The following is a 23,622-nucleotide window of genomic DNA, read 5'->3' as shown; positions in this document are numbered from 1 at the left end:
TCTGATGGGTTTCATGTCAGCACTGGCCTGTGTGTATGTGACCCATTTTGAGGAAACAGACAAAACTAAGTTCTGATGCCACGGCCCTGTCCCACTGCAGCTGGCCCTTTATCACCAATTGCCACCTTCTCTGATACTGCATTCTTGACATTCTAGAAGACTTCTGGGTGCATCGCCCTCTTCCCCTCTCCGAGCTGAGTTAAGAGTGGTATCCGAAACTGGCTCCATACCTCCCCCTCTGCCTCCAGGCCAGCAGAAGGCAAGGTAGATCTATGGCCCTGACAGGATCTTACATGTAAAGATGGGGCACTCAATTAGCTGCACGAGTTTGTCCACCTCTGTGAGGAAATCCACTGTGACTTCCAGGTCCCCACTGAGTGGGCAGTCAAGGAAAGTCTCCTTATTGGGAGTGTCTTTGCCCAAGGAGTGGCAAAGGACGGATTCCAGGGAGTCTATTTGAGCTTGGGCTCAGAATTCCACGTGTCCCTTCTCCAGACCTGGTTTCCAGTCTTGCAAAGTTGGATTTAGCACATGAAGGACATAGATCCTCTAACTGGGGTGTGGCCCAACTGCTCCTTTTGCATGGGTGCTTGGATTCTGCCCCTGAAGTGGACCTCTGTCTACCTGGGCCCAGGAAGACACTTACTGTGGCCCTGCAGCTTGGTTTCTGCCTGAGAGGACAGCCCAGGGAAGCTTAGAACTGGCCAGTGGGCTCTTAGTATCTGGGTCACACAAGTGGCCAAGACAAACAGCCTCAGGCTGTGAAAGGGTGCCAGGCAAGAACACTTAACCCTTTCCTGAAGCCTTCCTGGCCCTAGCTTCTATCTCATCACAGCAGGAAGGAAGTCTTACTTCCTGAACACTGTTCTGACCCTAGGTCATAAACAGGTTCAAAGGTGAGGTTGTTCTGACTCCCAGCAGTAGATTAAAAGACCCCTCTGACTATGGATGCCTTTTGGTGAGGCAGGTCATTATGCATCCTGTGTATGTGTGGTGGGCTCCTGTTCCTTCTTCAAGTTTCCAAAGTTAAGACATGTGAACCAGCCCTGCCTGCAGGTTTCCCCAGTATATTCTTATACCGAGGCCTTTTCCATCCAAAAAGAAAAAAAAAGAGTTGTGGTGGAGGGGCTAGCAAGAGAGACCTGTCTCTTTCCTAAGGCAGGAGGTGGGCCGCACCTCAGCCGGTCTCCACTCCAGGCCTACCTCCCCTTCACGAGGTCTAAAAGGGTCTTTAGGAGGAGTTGATGACAGCTCCTTCCTGAACACGCACCGCACCGCACCGCACCACACTGCACAGCACTCCTGGTGGGAGGCCTTGGTGATGTCCCAAGCCCTGGAGGTGGCCACAGGAAATGGCAGCAAGGCCACTCTTGGCCCTCCCTGGGGGATGGATGACAATGAGAGGATACAACTTCTGGATGAGGTCATAGGCGTGGCGGTAGTTCTGGGTGAGGAAGCAGAGGGACACGGTGGTGACTGGGTTGTGGCACCAGGAGCGGTACAGGCAGCAGAAGAGGTTCTGGCTTTCCTGAGGGAGAGGCAAAGTAGTTAGAAGGCTTGGCTCCCTGTCACTGCGTCTACACAGGACCTGAGGAGGAAGGACCTTGAGGGGCTGTGACATGGGGCTCTTGGGGCCGCTGGGCTGCCAGCTCAGCACTGGGCTGTGTTTGGCAGCCCAGCTGGGAACGAGCTGTCACAAAGGAAATGCTGACAGCTCCTTAGACCCTGTCATTACCTCCTGGCCTCACAGAGCCACGTGGTAGTGGCAGCAAGGGCCTAGTCAAAAGTGAGCCCACCCTTTGTAAGCTGCCACTGGCAAAATGACAGTGATTGTCTCTTGGAACTCTGTGGTCCCAGCGCCCAGGCTCCTCTCTTAAACCCCAGCTTCCCCTCCTTCCCACCAAAGTCCACCCCATGCTCTCAGTACCAGGAAACCCGTCCTGCAGACCAGCCCACACTGAGGGAGCCCCTGAGCCTGAGGAAAATTCTTACGGCTTCTGTAAATGTCTGCAGGGAACCACAGGAGGAAGGCAGGGCTGTGGCCTGATCACTGCAAACCACTTGGCCTCAGATGTCCTTACAGACATGGGCTTAAATGCCCTCGAGACTCCCAGAAAGAGGTTGAGGTAGGGTCATGCTAGGCAGGGGGCAGAGGGAGAGTGACCCACGCCATGACTGGAAAGTAAGCCCCTGGCACCATGATGGCGCTAGTCCCTGTAAGCTGAGGGAAGCCCAGAGTATTGGCTTTCTGGCAATTGCTCTGCTCTTTCTGACCAACCTTTGGGCACCCTTACCCAAAGCCTGGGACAGGAAGCAATGAGGTGTCATGCATTTTGATGCACTTATGATGACAGGCATTTTATGAGACAGATGCGTCCAGCTGGAAGAGGGGCCAGAGCAGGGAGGAACACAAGGAGAGCAATTAACCCTTTGTTTTCCAGGAATATTTCAATTTTTACCATGAGAAAGGGACTTTGCTGTTTCCAAAGGGACAGTGAATGGTGGGGGAGGAACTGGGAAGACCCTGTGGAGCTGGCCTTGGGCTGTGAAGATTCCCTGTTTACCCGTCTCCTCCTGGGAGCGGCTGAGGGGTGAGCTGGCTGCCTAGTGCTGGGTCAGAGGGAGTACCGGGGTCTGCAGGTCCTTGAGCTGGTTCCTCAGCTGGAAGAGCTCGGTGGAGGTGAGCAGGATGGTGTTGAGGGTGTGCACCATGGTGGACGCGAACTTGAGGTCCTCCTCCCGAAGCAGGATGTCTGCCATTGAATGGAAGATGTTCTCTGCATTCAGCAGGAGGCAGAGCTGCCTGGAAAACAAGCCAGCAAAGGTTACACCCTGGAGGCTCTTCAGGGTCCTAGAGGAACCTGAGCTTTACCAGGACTATAGGGGGCCTCATGGCTAGGGTATGCATGGGAAAAGGACCCCCCAGGGGTTGCGGCGGCACACTGAAGACCCCTTTACTTCCCAATATCACCTACCTTGACCTAGAAACCATGGCACACAAGCTCTATTTGTGCCCCTCCTCCATCAGAAAACTGTCAGGCCTCTGGATAGGAGGAATGCCTTCCTGGGATTTCACATACAGCAACAAGTCTGTAAGTTATATCATAGGTGTCTCCCGTATATATCAACAATGCCTCCCCACACCAAGGTGGTTCTGCCCATCTTGGATCTTAATTCTCTCTAGACTCCATCTTCATCTGAGAATGTCTCCACACACAAGGAAGTCTCTTGGGCTAAGAATGCGCTGATCACTTCTGGCCTAGCTTGAAGGGATATGTGCAGGTTGTTGGGCCCAGCGGCACTTGTGGGCTAAAGTGACCCTATGTCAACCAAGTGGCATAGGGAGGTAAAACAACCGGACCATAGAGGTGCCTGGCTCCACCGGCCTCACACATTTCGTAGTAAGAGCCTTGGGGTAAGAATTGGGCTTTAAGAATGAGGCTCTGTTACAGAGAGGTTCCTAGAGAATGAGGAAAAGCAGGTTTCCCAGGGTCCCTGGGGCAAAGTGAAATAACAGCAGATTGAACACATCCTGGGGTCAGACTGTGAGGGGCCTGTTGGTAGAGCAGGGGTGGGCAAGGGGCAGTGAGCAGCTAAGTGTGTCTGCTTATTGGATAGACTAGTGGTCAAGGTAACTTGTCCCCATGGTCTTTGGTGTGAGGCTGATATCTTCTGCCTGCCTGCCTGCCTGCCTGCCTGCCCTTGTACCAGGGAAGCAACACCACAGAACTAGACAAGGGGCAGAGGCTTCAAGGTGCTGTGTACTGAGCGCCATGAACACCCTATGAGGCACCACCCTGTGAGACACCATGCCTCAGAGCTACCTCTTGTGTGGGACTTGATCAAGGCTGATTTCTTGTTTCACTGTGAACACCAGCCATGGCTTTGCAAGTAGACTTGAGACAACTCTGCCATACCCCCCAGCTGCAGCCCCAGCCCCAAACCCCAGAGCACTTGGTAACAGAGAGACAAAACCATGAATACCAAATGTGTTCAGCCTAGATCCCATGGACCCAGCAGGCTTGACCATGAAAGACAGCTAAATGAGGTGGGGATGGAGGTGGGAGGAGCCATGAACAAGGGGTTACTGAATCTCCACTGCACAGCCACCCAGGTGTGCATCCATGGCCACTCCTATGTGGATGGGCAAAGGCCTTGAAGCCCTGTAGTCTCAAACATAGCCAGGTGACCCCTATGTCAGCTTAGCAATTTATTCCTTAAATGGGGGCAATACCTGTCTAAAATGGGGGGAGCAGCCAGAAGGCAGCAGTCCGATGTTTGGTGTATGGCACCTGGGGAGAAGAGCCTCTGTGGTACAGATGACAGCCAGCAGGCAGGTGGGAGCCTCTTGTAGGACTCAGACAGCACTTCCTATCCCCGTCCACCCCTGGAGGAGCCCCGTCTCCAAGGCCATGGGACAGAAATGTTCAAAAAGGGCAGGCTGGGAGGGAGTACTGACAAATGACTGCAAGTGTCCATCGCCCACAGCTGCCGCCGCCGTTTCCATGACAGAGAGCAGCAGCTGAATGGCTGCCAGGCAGTGCTTCCCAAGGACCCCAGGTCAGCCTGGCTGGGATGTGCAGAAGCCGGAGTCCGGGGTGGCACTCATGTGTGCATAGGTTAGGGATGGTTTGGACAGGCAGGCACCGTGGTCTCCTGCTGTCCCAGAGAACCTGAGAATGCTGACGGTCGGTTGGTCGGTTCTATAGGTCACGGGGAGAGTTTTCTTGTTGTCACTTGTTCCTCCCTACCTCACCCAACAGCCACATCCCTCTTCCTCTGGTCTTTGTCTTCCAGCGGGCTCCAGTCCCATGAATATATGTTCAAAGTGGCTTAGAGTCAGTGACTTCCACATGAGCCTCATTGAAGGGACTCCAGAGGGGACAGTCCCTGTGGATGTCTCCCAGGCATTTGGAGCTTCACAGGGCCACAGTGCAACTCTTGGTGTCCCTGCAGATCTGCCTCCCTGCAGCAGTAAACACCATTACACTGCTGACCCGGCTTCATGGTCACCAGCTTTACGGTCACCAGCTCCTCACCCCCGTCTGGCCATGCACTTGGGGCTTTGCTTTGGTATCCCACCTCAGTCTCATCTCCTCTGGGAATGGGCCACTGCCCAGGGAAAAAGTCAGCCATGTCTTGCTGGCTCAATCCTATCACACCCCTCAGTCCGACTTCCTGCTCATTTAAAAAAAATTAATTTTAAAAATACTTTATTTTTATTATTTTTATTGATGTGTCTGTCTGTGACTTATTATAGATGCCCATGGAGGCTGGGGACCTCAGACTCCCCTAGGGTTGCAGATGGTTGTGAGATGCCTGGTGTGGGTGCTGGGAACCAAGCTTGGGTCCTCTGGAAAAGCAGTATGAACTCCCTTGGCTAAGCCTTCTCTCTCTAGCTCCTCCCACATCAGCTCTGACAAATCTAAAAGGCACACCCAAGCCAGCCTGTCCACTTCTTAGGGCCTCATCTATGGCTTCTGGCTGGATCTACTGTGAAGCCTAGCTCTTGCTGCTAAGCACAAAATCTCTCCAGCCTCAGCCTGAACATCCTTTGCTAGGGACACCTCAGCCTCTGGGCTGGCTTTCTGATGCGGACCTCACCACCTCTGTTATGCTGACTGCTGGCCACAGAGGTCTCAAGTCCATTTTGCACTCCGGGGAAGCCTGGGTGTGATTTCTTTCAGCGCGCTGGTCACTGTGACTGTGCTTTTGCTAGGCTGCTGTCTCTCACACTAGAATACGAGCTACAAAGGCAAGGTCTTGCCAACTAAGAAGGCCTGACTCACAGCACCTGCTCCATCACCATGGCTGGACTTTACTGCACAAAGGGACCGTGCTCTTTTTGCTCAAAGTCTTCCTGTACAGAGGCTGGGATATGGCTCAGTGGTTACAGTATCCGCTATGCAGGTAAGGACCTGAATTTGGATTCCCAAAATGCATGAAAATGCCAGGTGTGTGTAATAGCCTCAGAAGATGGAAATGAAATCCTGAGAGTACCTTGGCTAGACTAGCCATATCTGTAAGCTCTGGGTTTGATCAAAAAATGTGCCTTAATGAGTCTGATGGAAGAGCTACTGAGGACAGTACCCAACATCAACCTTGGACTCTACACACATGTGTGCACACATGCACACCCACATATGAAAAACAAGCCCCCTCTACACATGAAAAATGGAAAAAAGAATAAAAGGCTCACAGACAGGCCTGTGGAGACTACTGTCCCCACTTGTGACACTTCTCGGCTCACTCACAGGCAGGTCGAAACATGCTGTAAATGCTCTGGCTGGCAGAGAACAGACATCTAGACTTGAACTTAACCCTTCACCAAGCATGCCAACCCAGAGCTGCCCCACCCTGTCTCCTGACTCCCCTGGGAGGCCAGTCCATCCTAGGATGTCTCCAGAGCCTGTACTTCCATGGCACCCCCCCACCCGCTTTGCTAATGTAATGAAACATCCAAATCTATAGCAAGAGGTTTCTTTGGCTCATGATTCTGGGGGGCCCAGTGCAAGCCTGAAGGCTCCCTGCTGTTGGGTCTTTGTCAAGGATGGACTCCCATGTTGGGAGCACGGGGGGTGGGGTGGTGGTGGTGGAGCAAAAACACTTCCATCAGAAGCCAGGAAGCAGAGAGAGACTGAGGTCCCACAATCCCCTCCAAGGGCATGTTCCCAGTGACCTTCCAACAGTACCACCCTGGGGACCAAGTCTTTGTCTCTGGGAGGTACTACCTCTGTTCTAACTACAGTATCTTCTCACCAGGTGTGTCCTTTGTGAAAGGCCATAGTGGGGAATGGGAAGCTGGGAAGTGGTCCCTAGAGGGCAACAGTGGAAGTCCTGCCAAGACCTGACTTTCAGCCCTCCTGATGCTCTGGGCATCTGATGATAACCTGGGGGACTCTCTGGCCAGCAGCTCCCAGGACTCCTGCTGGGGTTGTTTCTAGTCCTTCAGCTAGGACTCGTGATAAGGGGAAGGAAGCCGAGGTGGAGCCACTGTGTCAGAAAGGCACAGACGGCAGGCAGGACCCTACAGGGCAGTGCAGGGCAGGGCAAGAGGAGCAGCTCGTGTAGTCCACAGTGCTCAAATGGTAAAGTGCTTTACTTAGGAAGCAAATGCTACAGGAGGCAAGCCTGCACAGGAGAGAACAGAACACACACTGAGACACTGAGAGCTTTAAGGCAGAACAGGATGCTTGTAGCGCCTGTTAGGAAGGAGAGGACGGATAACCTATCACAGGACGGCACTCACAGCCACAGATTCCATGTGCCTAGCCATGGAGTGTGAGCAAGGTCTTCCTGTGTGGGTTTTTTTTTTTTTTTTTGCAGTTTGCAGAGAAGAGTTGTCTAAAGGGAGGACCCACGCTGCTAGTGACACACATGATGGGGAGGGGGAATGGAGACTTTAGAAGCAGGACCCAGCTTTCTGCCCTGAGTGTGTCCCCATCACTCGGCCTCTTGTGTGCCTGTCCCTGCCCACGGGCGGCCTGGCAGATGGCTGCCTTGCAGGGCTGCTGCGTCATCACTTCTCTGCTGAGTCCCAGCCCGGCTTGAGCTGCCTGCTTGGCTCTCAAGCATAGCGCCAATAATGGAACACAGCTTGCAAGCATTACACATTTGCCCATATTTTTTAATACCCATATTAAAGTGCTATTCATCATGAGACAATGGCCTGGAAAGTGCTTGGGGACAAGGCAGAGAGGGGGCAGGAGGGAACCTAAATAGGAGTGTGGAGGCCTCCTATGCTCAACCAGACATGGGTCCATGTCTCTGTCTATCAGTAAGAAGCCATTCGTGTGGGGCTATGACCTAGGAAATGGCAGGAGGTAAATGGCTAGTGTGTGTGTGTGTGTGTGTGGTTTGGGAAGGAACTCACTTGGAGGCAATGGGCTGTTGGTTCCCACTGGGGCTCTATGCCTATCAGGCACAGCCCAGAACCTTGTGGATGTGGTTTTCCCCTCACCATTTAGTGTCTCTGGGTGCTCTCTAGGTGGGTGATGGCTGCTTCCTGCTCCTCCATTGGAAGTCTCTAGGGCTTTCAAGGGAGCAACTGAACACCTCTGAGACCCATGAGAGGGGCTGTCACTTTCCGGTCAGAGTTGAGACAATACTGCTTTGTCCAGAGATCTCTGGAGGGCTGGCGTCTGATGGAGGTGCTGTAGCATACCTGCCTGGCTGCTTGTGAGCCTGTTTATCATATTCATTTAAACCACCACCTTGGTCAAACACTTGAGGGAAGCTCCATCCTTGGACTCTGGTGGAAGCTTGGGTGCCCCAACACCCCTACCCTCGGGGACTCACTCACTAGCTCCAACACTAGGGAATCCTGCCCCACGGCAGCTGGGAGAGGTCTCGCTGGCTTTGTAGTGCCTTGAGCCCTTGGGTGACTCTAGAGCCATCAGTTACTCTATGTGGCTAGGACAGACAGGAGAAAGCTTGATCTAGAGCTAGAGAGGAGCCAGGCAGCAACAGTGGTTTTCCTCCAGTGTGCCTTCCTCCTGCAGAGTCCTCCCAGGCAAGCTGAACTCCGCATGTGGCGTCAGAAATGTCCTGAAGGGCCCCACTCCTGTCTATCCTTCCAGTACAAGCTAGCATAGTTGCAAGGTCAAATGAGCCCTCCTGCTCTGTGTTGTCACATATCCTTCCCAGGTGCCTTGGCCTCATGCTCCAGACACTCATGTCGGCCCCTTCTTGGATTCTTCTGGCTTTGGCTCTGAGTCTTGTAAGGGCATGTTGCTACCCCATGGTTCCTGTGGCCTGATTTGTTTTATCACAGCGTGAGGGGGTGGTGGCACTGACATATGACCTGAGGGCAGCTGGGGAGGGGGTTATGCCAATCACTGGGCAAGCAGACTGCTGTCCACCTCTCTCCAGTCTCACCCTGCTTCTTCAGGCCTGGCCTCTGACCTCCAGCAGGGATATTTGGTGTGTGTGGGGTGCTCTGCCTGGGAGGAAGGGAGAGGCTCCAGTCAATGTTCTCCCAGCAGCTGGGCAGAAGGTGCGAACCTGCAGGGCATTGTCAGGAGCCAAGCCTGGGCGAGTGGGCACAGGTAGGGAAGGGTACCCAAGATGGGTAAAGGGAGTTTGGGGATGACTGATCTCCAGGCAGGAGTCTCAGATACTCAGATATACTCAGATACTGTCTCAATGTCACCATACTAAAATGGCCACTGGCAGAGTGCTGACAGCTGGCCTGTGGGGGACACACTCAACTACAAACCTGCTGAGCAACGAGACAGCAGCTGGGCGCCCACCGTCCTTCCACCACAGCCTCCCCCAATGGCTATTAATAACATGCATTCCTGCTCCCACTCTCACCTGCCTCCATGCTGGCCGGCCAGTGACAGGCAGAACACTCAGAGTAACCTTCAGCTGGCAGGTCTCAGGTGGAGGAGGATGTCCCAGCTCTTGGAGATCTCCCCTAACCCTGTCCTGGCTCCTGAGTGCCTTCCCTCTGTTACACGAGGACCAGGCTTTAGATAATTTCATTGGGTACTTCCTGTTACGAACGGCTCTGCTTGGCACATCTCATACCTAAGCGGAAATCCCCAGCTCAGAGCACCGCCTGGTTTGGTTCTTGTGCCTATTTTTATAGTCTGGCATCAGGGCTGTGGATTCTTTCTGCCTCTCACCTAGGTCCAGAGATCTCTAGTAGGTGCCCTCAAAGATAACCTGGGCTCAAAGTGATACCTTCAAGCCTGCCTCTGCAAGATGGGCAAGGGCACAAGCTCCGGGGTCAGTGCTCTCACCCGAGGGCAGGGCAGAGCCCTCCATCTCTCCCTTCAGTTCAGCCTCCTGTTCAGTGCTTTCCTTCTCTGGGCCTTCATTCCCACCCACAGCAGAACCACACATGGAGGGGATTCTTGCTTCTTCTCTACATTGGCCACTACCTGATTTTCATCTTCCTTTAATAGCTTGAGGCCAGGGAGACTGGGGGGTCTGGATACTTTCCTCCAGAGTCTCCAAGCCAACAAACCTGGGTGCAACCTAGCAGCAAGGCTAGAAAACGCAGAGGCCAGAGCCATCCCCAGAGAGCAGGGCCTATTCTCTCCCTGCCTAACAGCTGGGTTCCTTCAGAGTTTAAAGAGAAAGCGACTTCTAGTCAGAAGCCAGAAGCTTGGGTGGGAGGAGTGGGCTCTCAGCCGAGGTTCAGAAGGCTCTAGAGTCCCAGTGCTCCCTGCTCCTCCCCCATTCCCTTCCAACCCCCCTCCCCCCACTCCCCAAGTATGAAAACTGTAAATCTGTTTTATTTCCATCAGTCCTAGGCAGTGTGCCCCTCAGGGCAAAGGGAGCCGCGGTAACTCTGCCAACTCATGCCTTAAAAATCTATCGGGTTTAATGCAGTTGATGTGTCTGATACACTTAAGTTTCTCAGGCGGGGAAGGAGGAGGCAGCAGCATGAGGGCTTGTTTTTCTGGGTCTTGCTGGGAGTTGATGGAAAGGGGACAGAAGATGAAGTGAGAGGAAGAAAGGGGCCTTTTGTCCTCCGTGCTGTTTGTCCCTCAGTTCAATAGAAGCTCCTGCCAGGCTGGAGGAAGAGTTGTCATAGACACCTGGGTGGGCTTACCCCAGGATGGTCTCATGAGGGTGGGAGCTGTCACATGGAAGCTGACCTTTTGCTGAGGCAGCAGGTCCTTACTCTGAGCCTGCTCTAGGCACTGAAGTTACAGGGAACAGTGGGAGAGGTGACTTCTGTTTCTTCCACAGCCCAGGTGGAGTTCAGGAGGCTCTGCCCTAGGAAAAGCTCCCCAGAACAGAAGTTATCTTGTGATGGCCAGGGACCTGCTGGGTCTTATTTTCCACATTTATTAAATGCTTTTCAAGGCACACCCACAGGTACTACCTGAGCCTCCTTTGGGCTTTATTCAAGCATCCGCTTCCTTGTTAGGTTAGCTTCGCGCTCTTCTTGTCGTGTTACCAGCCTGTTCCTAGTATCCCTTCCCAGAGCTGTGGTTGGCCCTTCAAGATCAGTTCTAGCTCCTTCTTGGGCATACAGATTTCTCAGTCAAGGGAGGAGACTGGAATGAAGGAAAGGATACTTGCTGGTGTGGAATTCAGCCTGCCTGTGGAGCTCCATGCTGAGAGGCTGTCTCAGCTGGAGTTTCTACTGCCATGACCATAAACAGCGCAGGCAGGAAACGGTTAATTTTTTCCTACAGCTTGTAGTTACTAACCAGGGAATTCAGGGCAGGAACTGAAAGCAGGAACCTACCCAGAGGCTGGGATGTGGAGGCCATGGAGGAGAACCACTTACTGGCTTGTTCCTGGTTTAATCTGCTTCTTATACCACCTAGAAGTACCAGCTCATGAGTGGCACTGCCCCCGGTGAGCTGGGCCCTCCCACATCAATCACCAGTCAGGAAAATGCACCACAGGCTTGCCAACCTGGCAGGGGGCATTTTCTCAAGCGAGGTTCCTACTTGCAAAATGTCAAGTTGACATAAAGCAGCCAGCACAGGGGCCTAGGGGTAAAATGGATCCGGAGTGTGCTCAGGGAGTTTGTGAGGTACTTGGTTTTGGTGGCTATACTTTCAGAGGCTGCATAGGTGTCTGATTCAGCTAGGTTTGCGTTACTGTCCCAGATAAGGTAGTACCTTATCTCTTATATAAAGATATCCCTCAGAATACAGATGGATGCAGGTCACAAAGTAGGGGCCTGAGGCAGGGAGAGATGGGAGATACCCTGGGCCTGGGCTGAGGGAGTGCCTTGGTGTTGAAGACAGAGGCAGCACACAGAGGACAAGGCTGGTGAGCAAGGAGAGGAAATGAGGGCAGCTCTGGCTCCTGCCTGAAGACCAGTCTTCTTAACTCCTGCCTTCTGCCACTGTGGGCATTTTCTCTGCCGCGTCCTCCATTTCTTTCTCAGTGGCCATAAACAAAGGACAGCTGGTATGTTCTTGACATCAGGCAGTCTTTGTGTGAAAATGCTTTTCCATGTACACAGGTGTCACTGCTACACTGCCCTTTCTACACGTGGATACAGATGTGGCACAGAGCAGAGGTCTCACCCTCATCCAGGTCCAGGTGGCCATTCTGCCCAGCACCAGTTCTCTCAGCTGCTACCTCACTACACAGCCAACCCACAGGCCCAGATGGCACAAGGCACAACCTGGAACTTGGTTTACAAGGAGATACTAAGGATAGTTCTGCTGTAGGAGCCACTGGAGCCCTTTTAATTAACTAACTAACTAACTAACTAACTAACTAATTAATTTCAGGACACGCTAGGCAAGAGCTCTACCACTAATCTGCCAGCCCACTGAGGCCTTCTGAGCCCTTGCTTCCCAGAAGCTCCTGCCCCACAGTCCCAAGGCCGTGTAGCTGTGAGCCACCCTGTACTGAGGACCTCCCCTGTGGCAGTGACCACATCCAGTTGCAGCAATGTTGGCTTGGAATCCATACTTAGCATCAGTTGCTGGGGCAATGGCTTGTGTTCAGGGGCCAGGAAAGGAGCAGGGCCTAGAAACTGTGTGCACAGCTCACAGCCAGGCTTGAACTCAGATCACAGGAGAGGTTAACAGAAGTGACTCCAACAGCAGGTTCCCAGAAACCTCTGTCAGGGGTCCCAGGCCAGCTGCTGCCTAAGGTCCAGAGTGGGGGATTTTAGAATATTAACTTCTGGTCCCCAGGGAGATATGGTCAAAGTTGCCATTCTGCATCCAGGGCTGGTACTGCCAGGGAAACGGCACCCTGAGTCCTAAGTTCCCTGGAGTCTCCTTGGTGATTATCCGAGAGCCATTGACACAACTGCTTTCCCTCTGAAGCCCTCTGGGCTCTGACCTTCTTAAGCAAGACTTTGTCCTGAGAACATGCTATGCCTTCCCCACAGAGGTGCTTGCCTGTGAAGAGGCTACCCAGTCTGGCATGCTGCTTCTGGCCTCAGACCTTCCTGCTGAATATATCTCTGTCACTCTCCAGCCTAGCACACACGCTCCAACCCTTACAGGACAGAAGAAACTTAAGTCTAGGACCACAGCGGGATCAGAATCTGGTCTCTGTTTGGCCAGACAGTGTATGGCAGCAGTAGAAAGAACCAGGCCACCTCTCTTCTCCACCTAAGGGCTCCATTCCTACATCTTGAAAGCCAGGGCAGAGATGGCTCTTCCCTCCATCTGCATCGCTTCCTCTCTAAGCTCAGGAGCAGGCTCTGGGAAGCAGGAACTGCAGTGCCCAGGGCCCAGTGGGGCTGTGCCACGATCCCCTTGAACGACTGACTGGGGTGTCCCTTGCCCAACAGCATTTCTGTTCCCGCATTGTTCTGCTCAGTTTCTCTTTCTTCATCTAATCATTCCCAAGTGAGGCCTTTGTTCTAGGCCAAGGGACGGCTCGCCATTACTGTTTATAGATCCCCAGCGTTTACAGATGGGTAGCACTCCCTTCCTTCTACCTTGCAGTGTGCAGCCAGACACCGAGCCCTTGGCAGGGTTTCCCTGGCTCCTCTGCTCTACAGTCTGAGCTGGTGTGGGTATAGCAGCTCCAGTGTGCATGTGATCATGGCCTGAGGTGACAACGCTTCCCTTCAAACACTGGCCTTGTAGCTGTGGGTCCAGGCCAGGGATCCTGACAATTGCTCTGAATGTCTCCATATGATTCAATGTATTCCGAGAGTTCTAACCTGGGCCTGCCATTCTGATTTCTGGAGGTCCCCATCAGTGACCTCACCTATCCATGTGGGCTCCCCTAGAGTTAGGGAGACGCCCCACTTGAGGAGCTCCTGGATCTATGTATGTGACGTTGGGTCCTGCACTGAGACCCTTTCTCTGCAGAGTAGTGTTTTACCTTCCCAAGCTTCTTCCAGCACAGGCCTGAGAGGTCCTGTCCAACCTGCCCATTAGGGTGGCTGCTCCAGGCCCTGGCAATGACACCTTGGGAGAATATGGGAGAGAATTTACCAGCACCTTCAGGAGCTGTGCAGCTATAGAGTCTGGGCTCTGACTTGAGATTTGGGCAGAAGGCTCCACCTTTACCTCCCTAGATCCTTTGTCTTCATTTCTGCCTGTATTATACCCTTCTCTTCCCTGCTGGTCTCTGCCTGCTGTGTATAGTCCTAACTTTCTCTATTCACAAAGAAGGAAAAAGAGACCCAGGACTCTCCCTGGCATCCTCATCTCAGACAGCAGCTTCCTCTGGCAGCCTAGTGACTAGTCTCTCCTCCTTAGGCATCAGCTTTCCTGGAGGATGAAGAGCAGCTACCAGCCACTGCACTGGCATATGCTACTCCTGCCTTTCTGACTGCATCTGACATTCACAGACGATGACAGTGCTTCGTTCAGGAGCTGAAACAACCAGAGCATGTCTGGTCTTCACATCTTTATTGAGATTTTATGAACTGAGATGGCTTTCTGTGGCTCTTTACAAGTGTCCACTTAAAGAGCACTGAGCTAAGCAGTGGGAAACAGAAGAGGAAGTTAAATGCTACTACCCACTCCTGGCATCAAAGAACAAACATCAGAGCAGCAGCACTGCAGAGCTTTCTGAAAAACGGTAACAAGTTCAGGGTCTACAGGGCAGATATGGTGAGAGAAGACGGCACAGGGAGAACTAGGTGTCTGGAGGCAAACAGAAAGAGGTTTTGTTTTGTACCCCTTCTTACTACTAACCCAGAAGGCTGTAAATATTCCTTCTGTGATCATCTTTTCAGGGAATTTTAAGATATATGAAGTAGGCTTTGGTACAAATCTTTCTTTCCCAGGAAACCTTCACTGGATTAAATGCATAAAAATAAGGAAGAGCCTTAGTCACGAGGTGTCCTTGAGAGTCACCCTGGAGGGTGCATCTGTCCTAGGACATGGCTGCAGCTCAGGCTCCCTGTGAGCAGGGCTTGTGTCAGTGACCCTCCTCCCCTCAGGATCCCATGGTAACACACTTGAGCAGAGACCAGTCATCCACACACCAAGAAATGAAGGATTTTAACACCCACATGTTCTGGCCTTTGCAGAGAAGAGCTCCTCTGGCCCCAAACCACTGTGCTCCAGCTTAGAGTTCAGGGCCATGTCTAATAAGTTCAAGGCTGCCTGGGATCCATAGTTCAAAGCTAGCTCAGGCAACTTAGGGAGAACTTGTAAAATGAAGACAGTTTAGTGGTAGAGGTCTTACAAGGCATGAGTTTGAAGGCTAGTGTGGTAGTAGGCAGGGGAGAAGCCGTAGAGCAAGACTCAGGGAAGGTGGTACCTCATCAGTGGATGGCAGGACCCTGGCTGGGAGACATGGTGGCAGTGAAGGCAGGGCATAGGGACGGCTGCACATTTAACAATGGAAACATGCATTTTACAAATGAGAGGATCAACAGCCGGGAAATGGTATTTTTAGCTACTGTGGCTCTTTGCTTCAAAGGCGTATGTTTCATCTAAAACCAGGCAAACCTCCTACAAAGTCTGCCTGTTTGCAAGGAGTGATTAGCATAATACGAGTGGGAAAAAAGGCTGGGCTCCTCATGGAGGCAAGAGAGCTACTATAGGGGAAGCTTTCTCCTGAAATAGAATTTAACAAGTGACACAGTTTCATCAATGGAGCTGAAGCCCCCTCTTCACTTGGAGCACTCACCCGGCCTCACACAAATGTCCTGGTTGGTACCATGTGTGATGCTTAAATGCAGTCAGAGCTTGGCCTGGCAGGTTCCCCTTATGGGTGCTATTTAAATACCATTTTTGGGCTGGTGAGAGGGCTCAGCAGGTGGGGTGCTCATTGCCTGAACTGACAACCTGAGATCTGTCTCCTGGACTTACACAGTGGAGGCGGAGAACTGATTCCTGTAGCTGTTCTCTGACCTCTACACCCCATGCCTAACATATATAGTATATGAACATAATAAACAACTGTGAAAAACTTAATAGTGCTTTTGTCTTGTTCAATTTCCTCTAATATTAAGCCTCAGGGGTCTTGGGTTGCCCATCCAGATGTCCTTTTTGAGGGGGTTGCTAAGAGTCAAGTCAAGGGTAACCAAGAATGGTTGGCAGGCAGGATAATCACGAGGTCACACTTAGTGACACCTGAGGGAGGCAGTTCACTAAGGTCACAAACCATGGGTTAGACAGAGTTGCCTCTCATCTTTTTGCTCAACCTATGGCTACATCTTTAATGTCTGTCTTTCCTTAGCTGGACACTGGTCAGCAGCCTAGTTATACACTGTGAAAACCCTAAGACGGTTCTCAGAACACCACAGGAATGAGACAGGCTGTGACCTACCTTCCCAGAGCTTTAACTACAGAGACAGGGAACACTTGACAGCTGTCCCACAGGCCTCTCTCTGGCTGTGACCCTGGGCTGTTCCACTGTTCTGAGGGGCTGGGCTTCAGGTGGCAGCTTTGCTTTGTACATTACACAGAGCTGATGATGAGAATGAGACAGAATGGAGGGCAGTCATTTCTCTTCCTTGGGCTTCCCCCAGGGACAGGATAGACAGGCTTTCCTGTGGAGGGTCCAGAAGGTGCAAGAAGTCAATTTCCATACTCCCGGGGATCAGAAGCAGTCTGACTTGGGGCAGCCACACAGGCTTCAAGGACAGGTGGGAGGAAGGGGACTCTGGGACTTGCCAACTGTGAGGGCCAGGCTTCCGACAGAGACAGGAGGGAGGGAGGGGTCTCCTTCAGGAAAGGAGAGGCAGGCAAGGAAGGGCTCAGCCCATGGCAGAGGAAGGAAATGGGCCTCCTCAGGAGAGATGACTGGGTGAAGAAAGTCTAAATTCAGAGGGATCTGAAGAGAACTGAGGGAAGCAGCATCCCTGAACAGTCAGTCACTTGACAGGGGCACATAGGTCTATAACTTAGTTCATATGATCTGGTTACATTGCCTCTCCCAAGAGCACAGAACTGGCTACAGTGCAGCAAGATTTCTTGTCAAGCAAGCTGGCTGCGTCACCTTCCTGAATAACCTCTGGAGTTTTCTGACCATAGCAGCAGGAGTGGGGTGAAAGGCTACAGCTGTCACTGTGGATGAGTGAGTCCCTCGATTTCTTTCCACTTTCTCTGGGCAGGCTCTGGGCCCCATATGCCTTCTGATCCACTGGAAGTTCTAGAAGCGTGGATGAGCCAAGTTTTCATTTCACCTCATGCATACCTGTAACTCAGAGCGGCTGTGACAAGACAGGTTCTCCTGGGGACTCAGGCACCCCATGAGCCAGCTCTGGCCCTTTAGTGGCTCACTGGGTACTGCAGAATCACCTGTGAAGCAGGCAGCCTGTGTTCCCCTTCACTTCTGGGTCCCTGCCCCTCTCAGTCTTTCAGCCCGTGGACTCGGAGCAGGGTCAGAAGCACTCTGCTCTCCCACTCCCACTGGGCTTAACCAACCTTTCATGCCTCAGCTTAGACAAAGTTTTTTTCTGGAAGTTTTCCTGGGTTCTTCCACCCCCTGGGCACCCTACCCCCACCCCATCTGTTCCCACATAGCACTATCATGCTGTGATGCTACTGCTTGTGACCATGACGAACCCTGCTGGGCAGGGCCTAGCTGCTCACTGCTGTGGGCACCAGGCCTGACACAGTGAGTACCCAGGCAGGCTTGCTAAGTGATGAATGGCTGCTTGGTGCTTTGTGGGCTAGCAGCAGCCGCCTCACCCCGCCCAGTACTGTACACCAGGTAGATTCTCATCCACCCTCATAGCTGGGGAGCCGATGACACCTGCTCCCAGCAGCTTCCTTCTCAGATCGAGGGCTCTTGCCTGGCTTGACAGCTGTGGCCTAATTTCCAGGGCTATCGCAGGGCTCCTTATTTTTACCCACTTGGTATTTTTCATTACTGATGCATGGGGGGTGGTGAGGGATTAGAGGTGGGGGAAGGGTGTAGATGAATGAGAGACATGGCTGCTGGGGGGCTGGAGTCAATAGTCAGGTGGGATAGGAGGTGGGGATAGGAATGGGAGTGGGTTTGGACCAAATGATTTTCCTTTAAATTTATTAAAGCAATGCCCCACCATCACGTTCCTAGATTCTCCCCAGTAAGCACTTTCAACAAGGTCACAAATGCACTGGCTCTATAGATTTTTGGCTCCAAACCACATTTCAGGCAGCCTTTAAAAGCCAATCTTGGCACAGCTTCACCGAAGCCTGAAGAGAGAAACTAGGGCACTTTTATGCTTTGAGAAAACATCAGATCCAGGTCACAGCTTCCTGGCTTTGTGGAAGCTGTGGGGCACCCTTTTCCTACTGGCCTGAAATTGCGCACCCTGTCACCACCTCTGTACCAGAGAAGGATCACACACTGGATGGCACTTCTTTCTTGCCGCTTGTCTACCTATGCTATAGGGCTACCTTGGAGCAGGCAGGCACTACAGTTCAGAGTTGGTCTGGGGCCTGGGGTATTCACAGAACATACTGCTACACTAAGGGAATCTCTGATCCGGCCTCCAGCTAGGTTTGCACTCTTCAACGCTCCAGGCTCTCTGACTCCCTGGATGCTGCACACATCTTTCTTGGGACTATGGGCTGTGTGCGTCCATCCCAGCTACTACACAAAGGCAGCACAGGTAATTGGTTACTTAAAATATAACTGTAATCTCAGCCCTCCTATGGTGAGAGAGAAAAACGGAGACAGGAGAATCCCCAGAAGCTCACATGTCAGTCAGCTTGGCTTAAGAAGCACGGTGGAAAGCAAGGACTGATACCCAGGGTTGACCTCTGACCTCCACAGACACCATGGGATGCATGCACTTGCACACACACAGATTTACAAACAAGAACCCAGTTGACCTTTTAGGACTCTCTGGCTGCTGCTTGGGACTTGACTGCTAGGACCAGTTCCTCCGTCTCTCCGGGTGTAGAGCTGCTAGGAAAAGGGAGGCACCAGCCTTGCATGTGTGCTGCCCACAGGCCCTGGCTACCTCCTCCCATGCTGTGCCTGCTTGGCGTGGGGTGGGGGTGTCTCTGGGTCCTACACATTGCTTTGCTCCACTTTGCTCTCTTGGAGGGGTATTCAAGCATAGCTGTTGGGAGTAAGGGAAAGCCCTTCCAGCCAGTACCATGGTGGTCTTGCTTCTACTCCCCTAAAGTTGGCATTTGAATCTAGATCACGGGGTCTGTTGGGGAAGCCTCCTCAGGGTCTACTGTTTTAGATTCTGGTTTCATAAAGAGCTCCTCACCTGTGCCCAGGATGGTCACACAGCCTCCTACACCCAAGGGTGGGCAAAGGAACCTGCCAGGATAGTAAGGTTCTGACGTTCTCTGGTCACATTGGTCTGATGGAACTCAAGCCTAGGACAGTTGCTGATGGCTTTGGTACTGAGAGGATAGGAGTGAACCATTCTGCCATGCAGCTGGTGCCTGACAGGAGGAAGATGAGCCAGCTGTGAAGATGGGAGGCAGACCCAGTTCTGGGGCTAGGATGTGACTCTAGTCTTTGAGGCTTTTAATAAGCCAACTTTGTTCCTACTTGCACACTAACTTTATTTAGAAAAATGTTTAGGGGTGGGGCTATAGTTTTTCTTTGTAGCCAGGTTGTCTTTGAACTCATGATCCTCTTCTGTCAGTCTCCTGAGTGGGATTACAGGTGTGTACCACTGTACCCCATGCCTTTATTATTATTGTGTGTGTATATGTGTGAGCGCATGTGCCACGGCACATGTATGAAAGTCTACCTTTCTGTGGCTTTCAGAGATTGAACTCAGATCACCTGGTTTCTATAGCAAACACCTTTACCTGCCTAGCTATCTTCTGGCCGTCTTTTTATTTTTCAAAAATCTTTTTTATTACCATTGTATGTGTATATGAGGGAGAGAGAGAGGGAAAGGGAGGGATAGAGATAGATAAGATATATATAGAGGGATAGAGAGGGAGGGAGGTAGGGAAGGAGGGAGGGAGCATGTGAATGGATGTCCATGTGCAGTCCCACTATTTCTAGGTGTAAACCTAACAAGAAGTATGTGTGTGTGTGTGTACCCCAAAAGACATAAGACATGCTTATGGAAAAGTGAACAACTGCTATAGCCAACAGGTACCGCACAAAAAGAAGCCAGTATGACCAAAAGAAGCCAGGCTTTCTAAGAGAATACAAACTGTAAGTGATGGTTAGAACCTCCAGGAGGTTGGGAGGGGCTACTTGGGGGAGAGCAGGGAGGTAGATACTTGTGAAACACATGAAAGGACTGGTCAGTGCTAGAGGGTTCTATTTCTCATTTCAATGCTAATGCCATGCACAGGACAGTTAGTGAAAATTAGCTAAGCCACAACACTCTCCTCATTTATATACTTTTGTGTTTGAGACTTTTGTGTCTCTATGTAGCCCAGGTTGGCCTTGAACTCAAAATCCTCCTGTCAGCCTCCTAAGTACCACATTACAGCCATGTGTCACATGTCTGGCTCCTGTACTTTTTAGTGGTATGTTTGTCTTAACATTTATACTCACCTGTAAGGACCCAGATATAGCTGTCTCTTGTGAGGCAATGCCAGTGCCTGGCAAACACAGAAGTGGATGCTCACAGTCAGCTATTGGATGGAACACAGGGCCCCCAATAGAGGAGCTAGAGAAAGTACCCAAGGAGCTAAAGGGGTCTGCAACCCTATAGTTGGAACAACAATATGAACTAACCAGAACCCCCAGAGCTCGTGTCTCTAGCTGTATATGTAACAGAAGATGGCCTAGTCGGCCATCATTGGGAAGAGAGGCCCCTTGGTCTTGCAAACTTTATATGCCTCAGGACAGGGGAACACCAGGGCCAAGAAGTGGGAGTGGGTGGGTAGAGGAGGTGGGGAGGGTATGGGGGACTTTTGGGATAGCATTTGAATGTAAATGAAGAAAATACCTAATTAAAAAATGTAAAAAAAATTATACTCACAAAAGGCATCATAGAATAGAGGGAGGGAAGGCTGTAATGCAGGCAGGAGAGGGAAGAAAGACCAACCCATGAAACTGAGGCAAAAGTATGGTTAAGAAAAGGAGGTGGCTTTACCAGAAATAGCAAAATCAAGCTGAAATCAAGTTGGAATTTCTTGGCATAGGATGGAGTCTCCAAATCCTATTCTTTGGGGCAGCCAGAGTGCTGGGCATTCTCAGGACTGGCTAGGTATACAGTGGTCTAGCATAAGGAGAACCTGCCCAAGGGCACGGATTTACCAATAACAAGGCTGAAGCAAAGCAGACACACGTGTGCATGGAGCTCTGGATGTGCCTGTGGCTGGGCTCGGGGTGCAGAGCCCTTTTGGAGGGTGTGGAGAAAGAGACAAACACTTTGCTCTTGAAAAGGCAGCATCTGCAAAGTAGGAGTGAGAGCCCAGGCTCAAAGCACACCTCACATGTAATTGATGGGAACCTAGAAAACAAAAACAAGAGCTGACCTAACTCTCCTTGAATCTACCTCAAAAAGAGAGGGGCCAGGGCTGGTGAGATGGCTCAGTGGGTAAGAGCACTGACTGCTCTTCTGAAGGTCCTGAGTTCAAATCCCAGCAACCACATGGTGGCTCACAACCACTGGTAATGAGATCTGACACCCTTTTTTGATGTATCAGAACACAGCTACAGTGTATTTATTAATAATTATAAATACATCTTTGGGCAGGAGGGAGCAGGGACTGAGCAGGTGGAGTTGACTGGAGTGAGCAGAGGTCCTAAATTCAATTCCCAACAACCACATGAAGGCTTACAACAGTATCTGTACAGCTACAATGTAATCATATACATAAAATAAATAAATAAATCTTAAAAAAAAAAGAGAGAGAGGGGCCAATGTGGAGGGCTCAACTAACTGATAAGCCAGGGGAAGATAAATGATGTGGGAAGATGTGAGATGTGTTCCCTCGAGACAGGGAGTGGGATGGGGCAGTGTGGATGGCCAGGGGTCTAGAAGACAGACTGGGAAAGACACATAGATCAACTGAGCATTTATTTCTGCCTGAAAGGATGGCAGCTAATAGAGCCAAGCAAGATAATGAAGAATCTGAAGATGTCATGTCAGGAGGTCTTTATGTGGATGCTCTATGGGCTGACAACCTGAATGAAAGGGAGATGCTACCAGGGCAGAGAGCACAGTTGCTTTTGAAAAGAGTTAAGATCCTCCCAGGATCCTGGTGGAGTTCAGTGCCATGGTTCCTCCAGGTCAGGCCCACCAAAGGTCACTGTCAGCCATTCTCCAAGAAGCCTCTGCTCTGTGAAAAGGGGAACCAATCCAGCTGATATGGAGTCTGGTCCTGGTGTGGAAATGGTGAGGTGTGGGCTTTCAGACCCGCTTTGCTTACCATGTGGGAGAGCCACTACACTTCTCAGGGAGGAACAACAGGAACTACCTGGCTCCCTCCATGTGTGCCTCCTTGGAAGAGCACTGAGGCAGCACAGTCTTTAAGCTTGCCTGCGAGTGTTCATGGCTGGTGCATGCAGATATCCCGCTCGTTATCCTGACAATCACTTTCCCTTTCTTGTACACAAGTTCCCACATCTCGGAAGAAACCTCAGCTCTGGGGTTTATACTCCTGCAGATCATACTCAAAGTCTGAGAGTGAAGGAAGTGGGGTCAATGTCTTACTGTCACAGGGACATTAAAATAAGATGCTGACAGTAATAACAGACCAAAGCCTACAATGTCCTCAGGGCTGAGGCAGTCAACTCTACAGAAAGTTCCATTGTCCACTTCAGATTCCAAGGACCTCTTTGGTGGGTTTTCTCACCTTGCATTATGAAGAGGCACTTGGCCTGACCCTCCCTGTGGACTGCCTTCTATGGCCACTGTCTCCACAGGGTCTGGCACGGCAGTTCCCCCAGGCCAAGCCCTTTCAAGGGCTATCGTCACTTATATTCTAAGATGGGGCCTCTCCTTTTCTGCAGAGGCAGCTGGTCTAGAGGTCTCTCTCTCTCGGTCTCTCTCGGTCTCTCTCTCTCTCTCTCTCTCTCTCTCTCTCTCTCTCACACACACACACACTCACGGCGTAGGGGGCTCTGTGATAACCCTAAGAGCTAAGAACAATCATGAGAAGGACGAGAAGAGCGAGCTTCATAAGGATCTCAAAGGCAGCCCCAGGAAATGTGTGCAGTCCTGATAGCAGGAGCAAAGGAAGGCATCTTAAGGAACACACCACACAATGGACAGGATGTATCCGGACCTGTCTTTCCAAGAGTTTACAAGCACTTGGAAACTAAGGACCCCACTTATCTGTTCAGGCTCTCATGCAGAGGAAGGCAGAAGGATGCAACATGGCTTCCGGCGGCCAACTCCAAACCTGCTGTTAATTTTTTTTTAAAAGGTTCTATATAAGAGTATACTTTTAGCTGGTTGCTAATTCACCAAGCTATCTGTGTTATCAATGTCAAAACTCTGTAAGTTTCCTGGTATACTTAGGCAACGTCTAAACAGACCCAGAGAATTTCTAAGTCCATCTGGAAGCAAGCTCACAAGCTTCAGACTGAATGCGTTATCACGTTTTCAGCCCCTGAAAACCTTTCTCTATAATCACCCCCCAGTCTGCCAGCTGTCTGGGCTATGGGGCTGAGATCTCAGGTGTATAGGCTTTAAAGTAGGTACTGTGTGAGAGGCTGGATGGGGGCCAAACAGGTACCACTTCCTGTGGTAAGGAGCTTAATACTACACACAGTGGGCTGAGCAATTTCCCACCTATCTGTTGCTGAATCTTCCTTCCCTCCAGTGCTTCCTGGAATCTGCAGCATGCAAGTTGGCTTACGGGGAGCTTCGAAGTGTGGGCTGTTTTAACC

The 23,622-nt window shown here is 51.4% G+C and overlaps 1 protein-coding gene across 6 annotated transcripts in view; it reads right to left on the bottom strand.

The window, feature by feature from the left end:
* The window catches only part of Vac14 (Vac14 homolog (S. cerevisiae)), a 101,870-nt gene that overhangs the window by 7,278 nt on the left and 70,970 nt on the right, over positions 1–23,622 (bottom strand). For 3 of the 6 annotated variants that reach the window (NR_151675.1, XM_006530918.3, NM_146216.3), the window contains 3 exons: positions 2,629–2,803; positions 1,410–1,528; positions 294–373 (listed from right to left, as the gene is read on the bottom strand). Coding sequence is in view for 2 of the 6 variants with exons in the window: in XM_006530918.3 (XP_006530981.1) it covers positions 294–373; positions 1,410–1,528; positions 2,629–2,803 (374 nt within the window). In the remaining 4 variants the exon portion in view is untranslated. Of the gene's footprint in view, positions 1–230; positions 374–1,409; positions 1,529–2,564; positions 2,804–16,182; positions 16,406–23,622 lie in introns of those variants that run through there. The other 3 variants (XR_003947268.1, NR_151674.1, XR_003947269.1) reach the window with 3 other exon arrangements.

Source organism: Mus musculus, chromosome 8, assembly GCF_000001635.26.
Source record: "Mus musculus strain C57BL/6J chromosome 8, GRCm38.p6 C57BL/6J".
In the NCBI taxonomy this organism is placed as follows: domain Eukaryota; kingdom Metazoa; phylum Chordata; class Mammalia; order Rodentia; family Muridae; genus Mus; species Mus musculus.
Note: the sequence above shows the minus strand (reverse complement) of the source record. Positions and strands in the feature narration are given on the sequence as shown.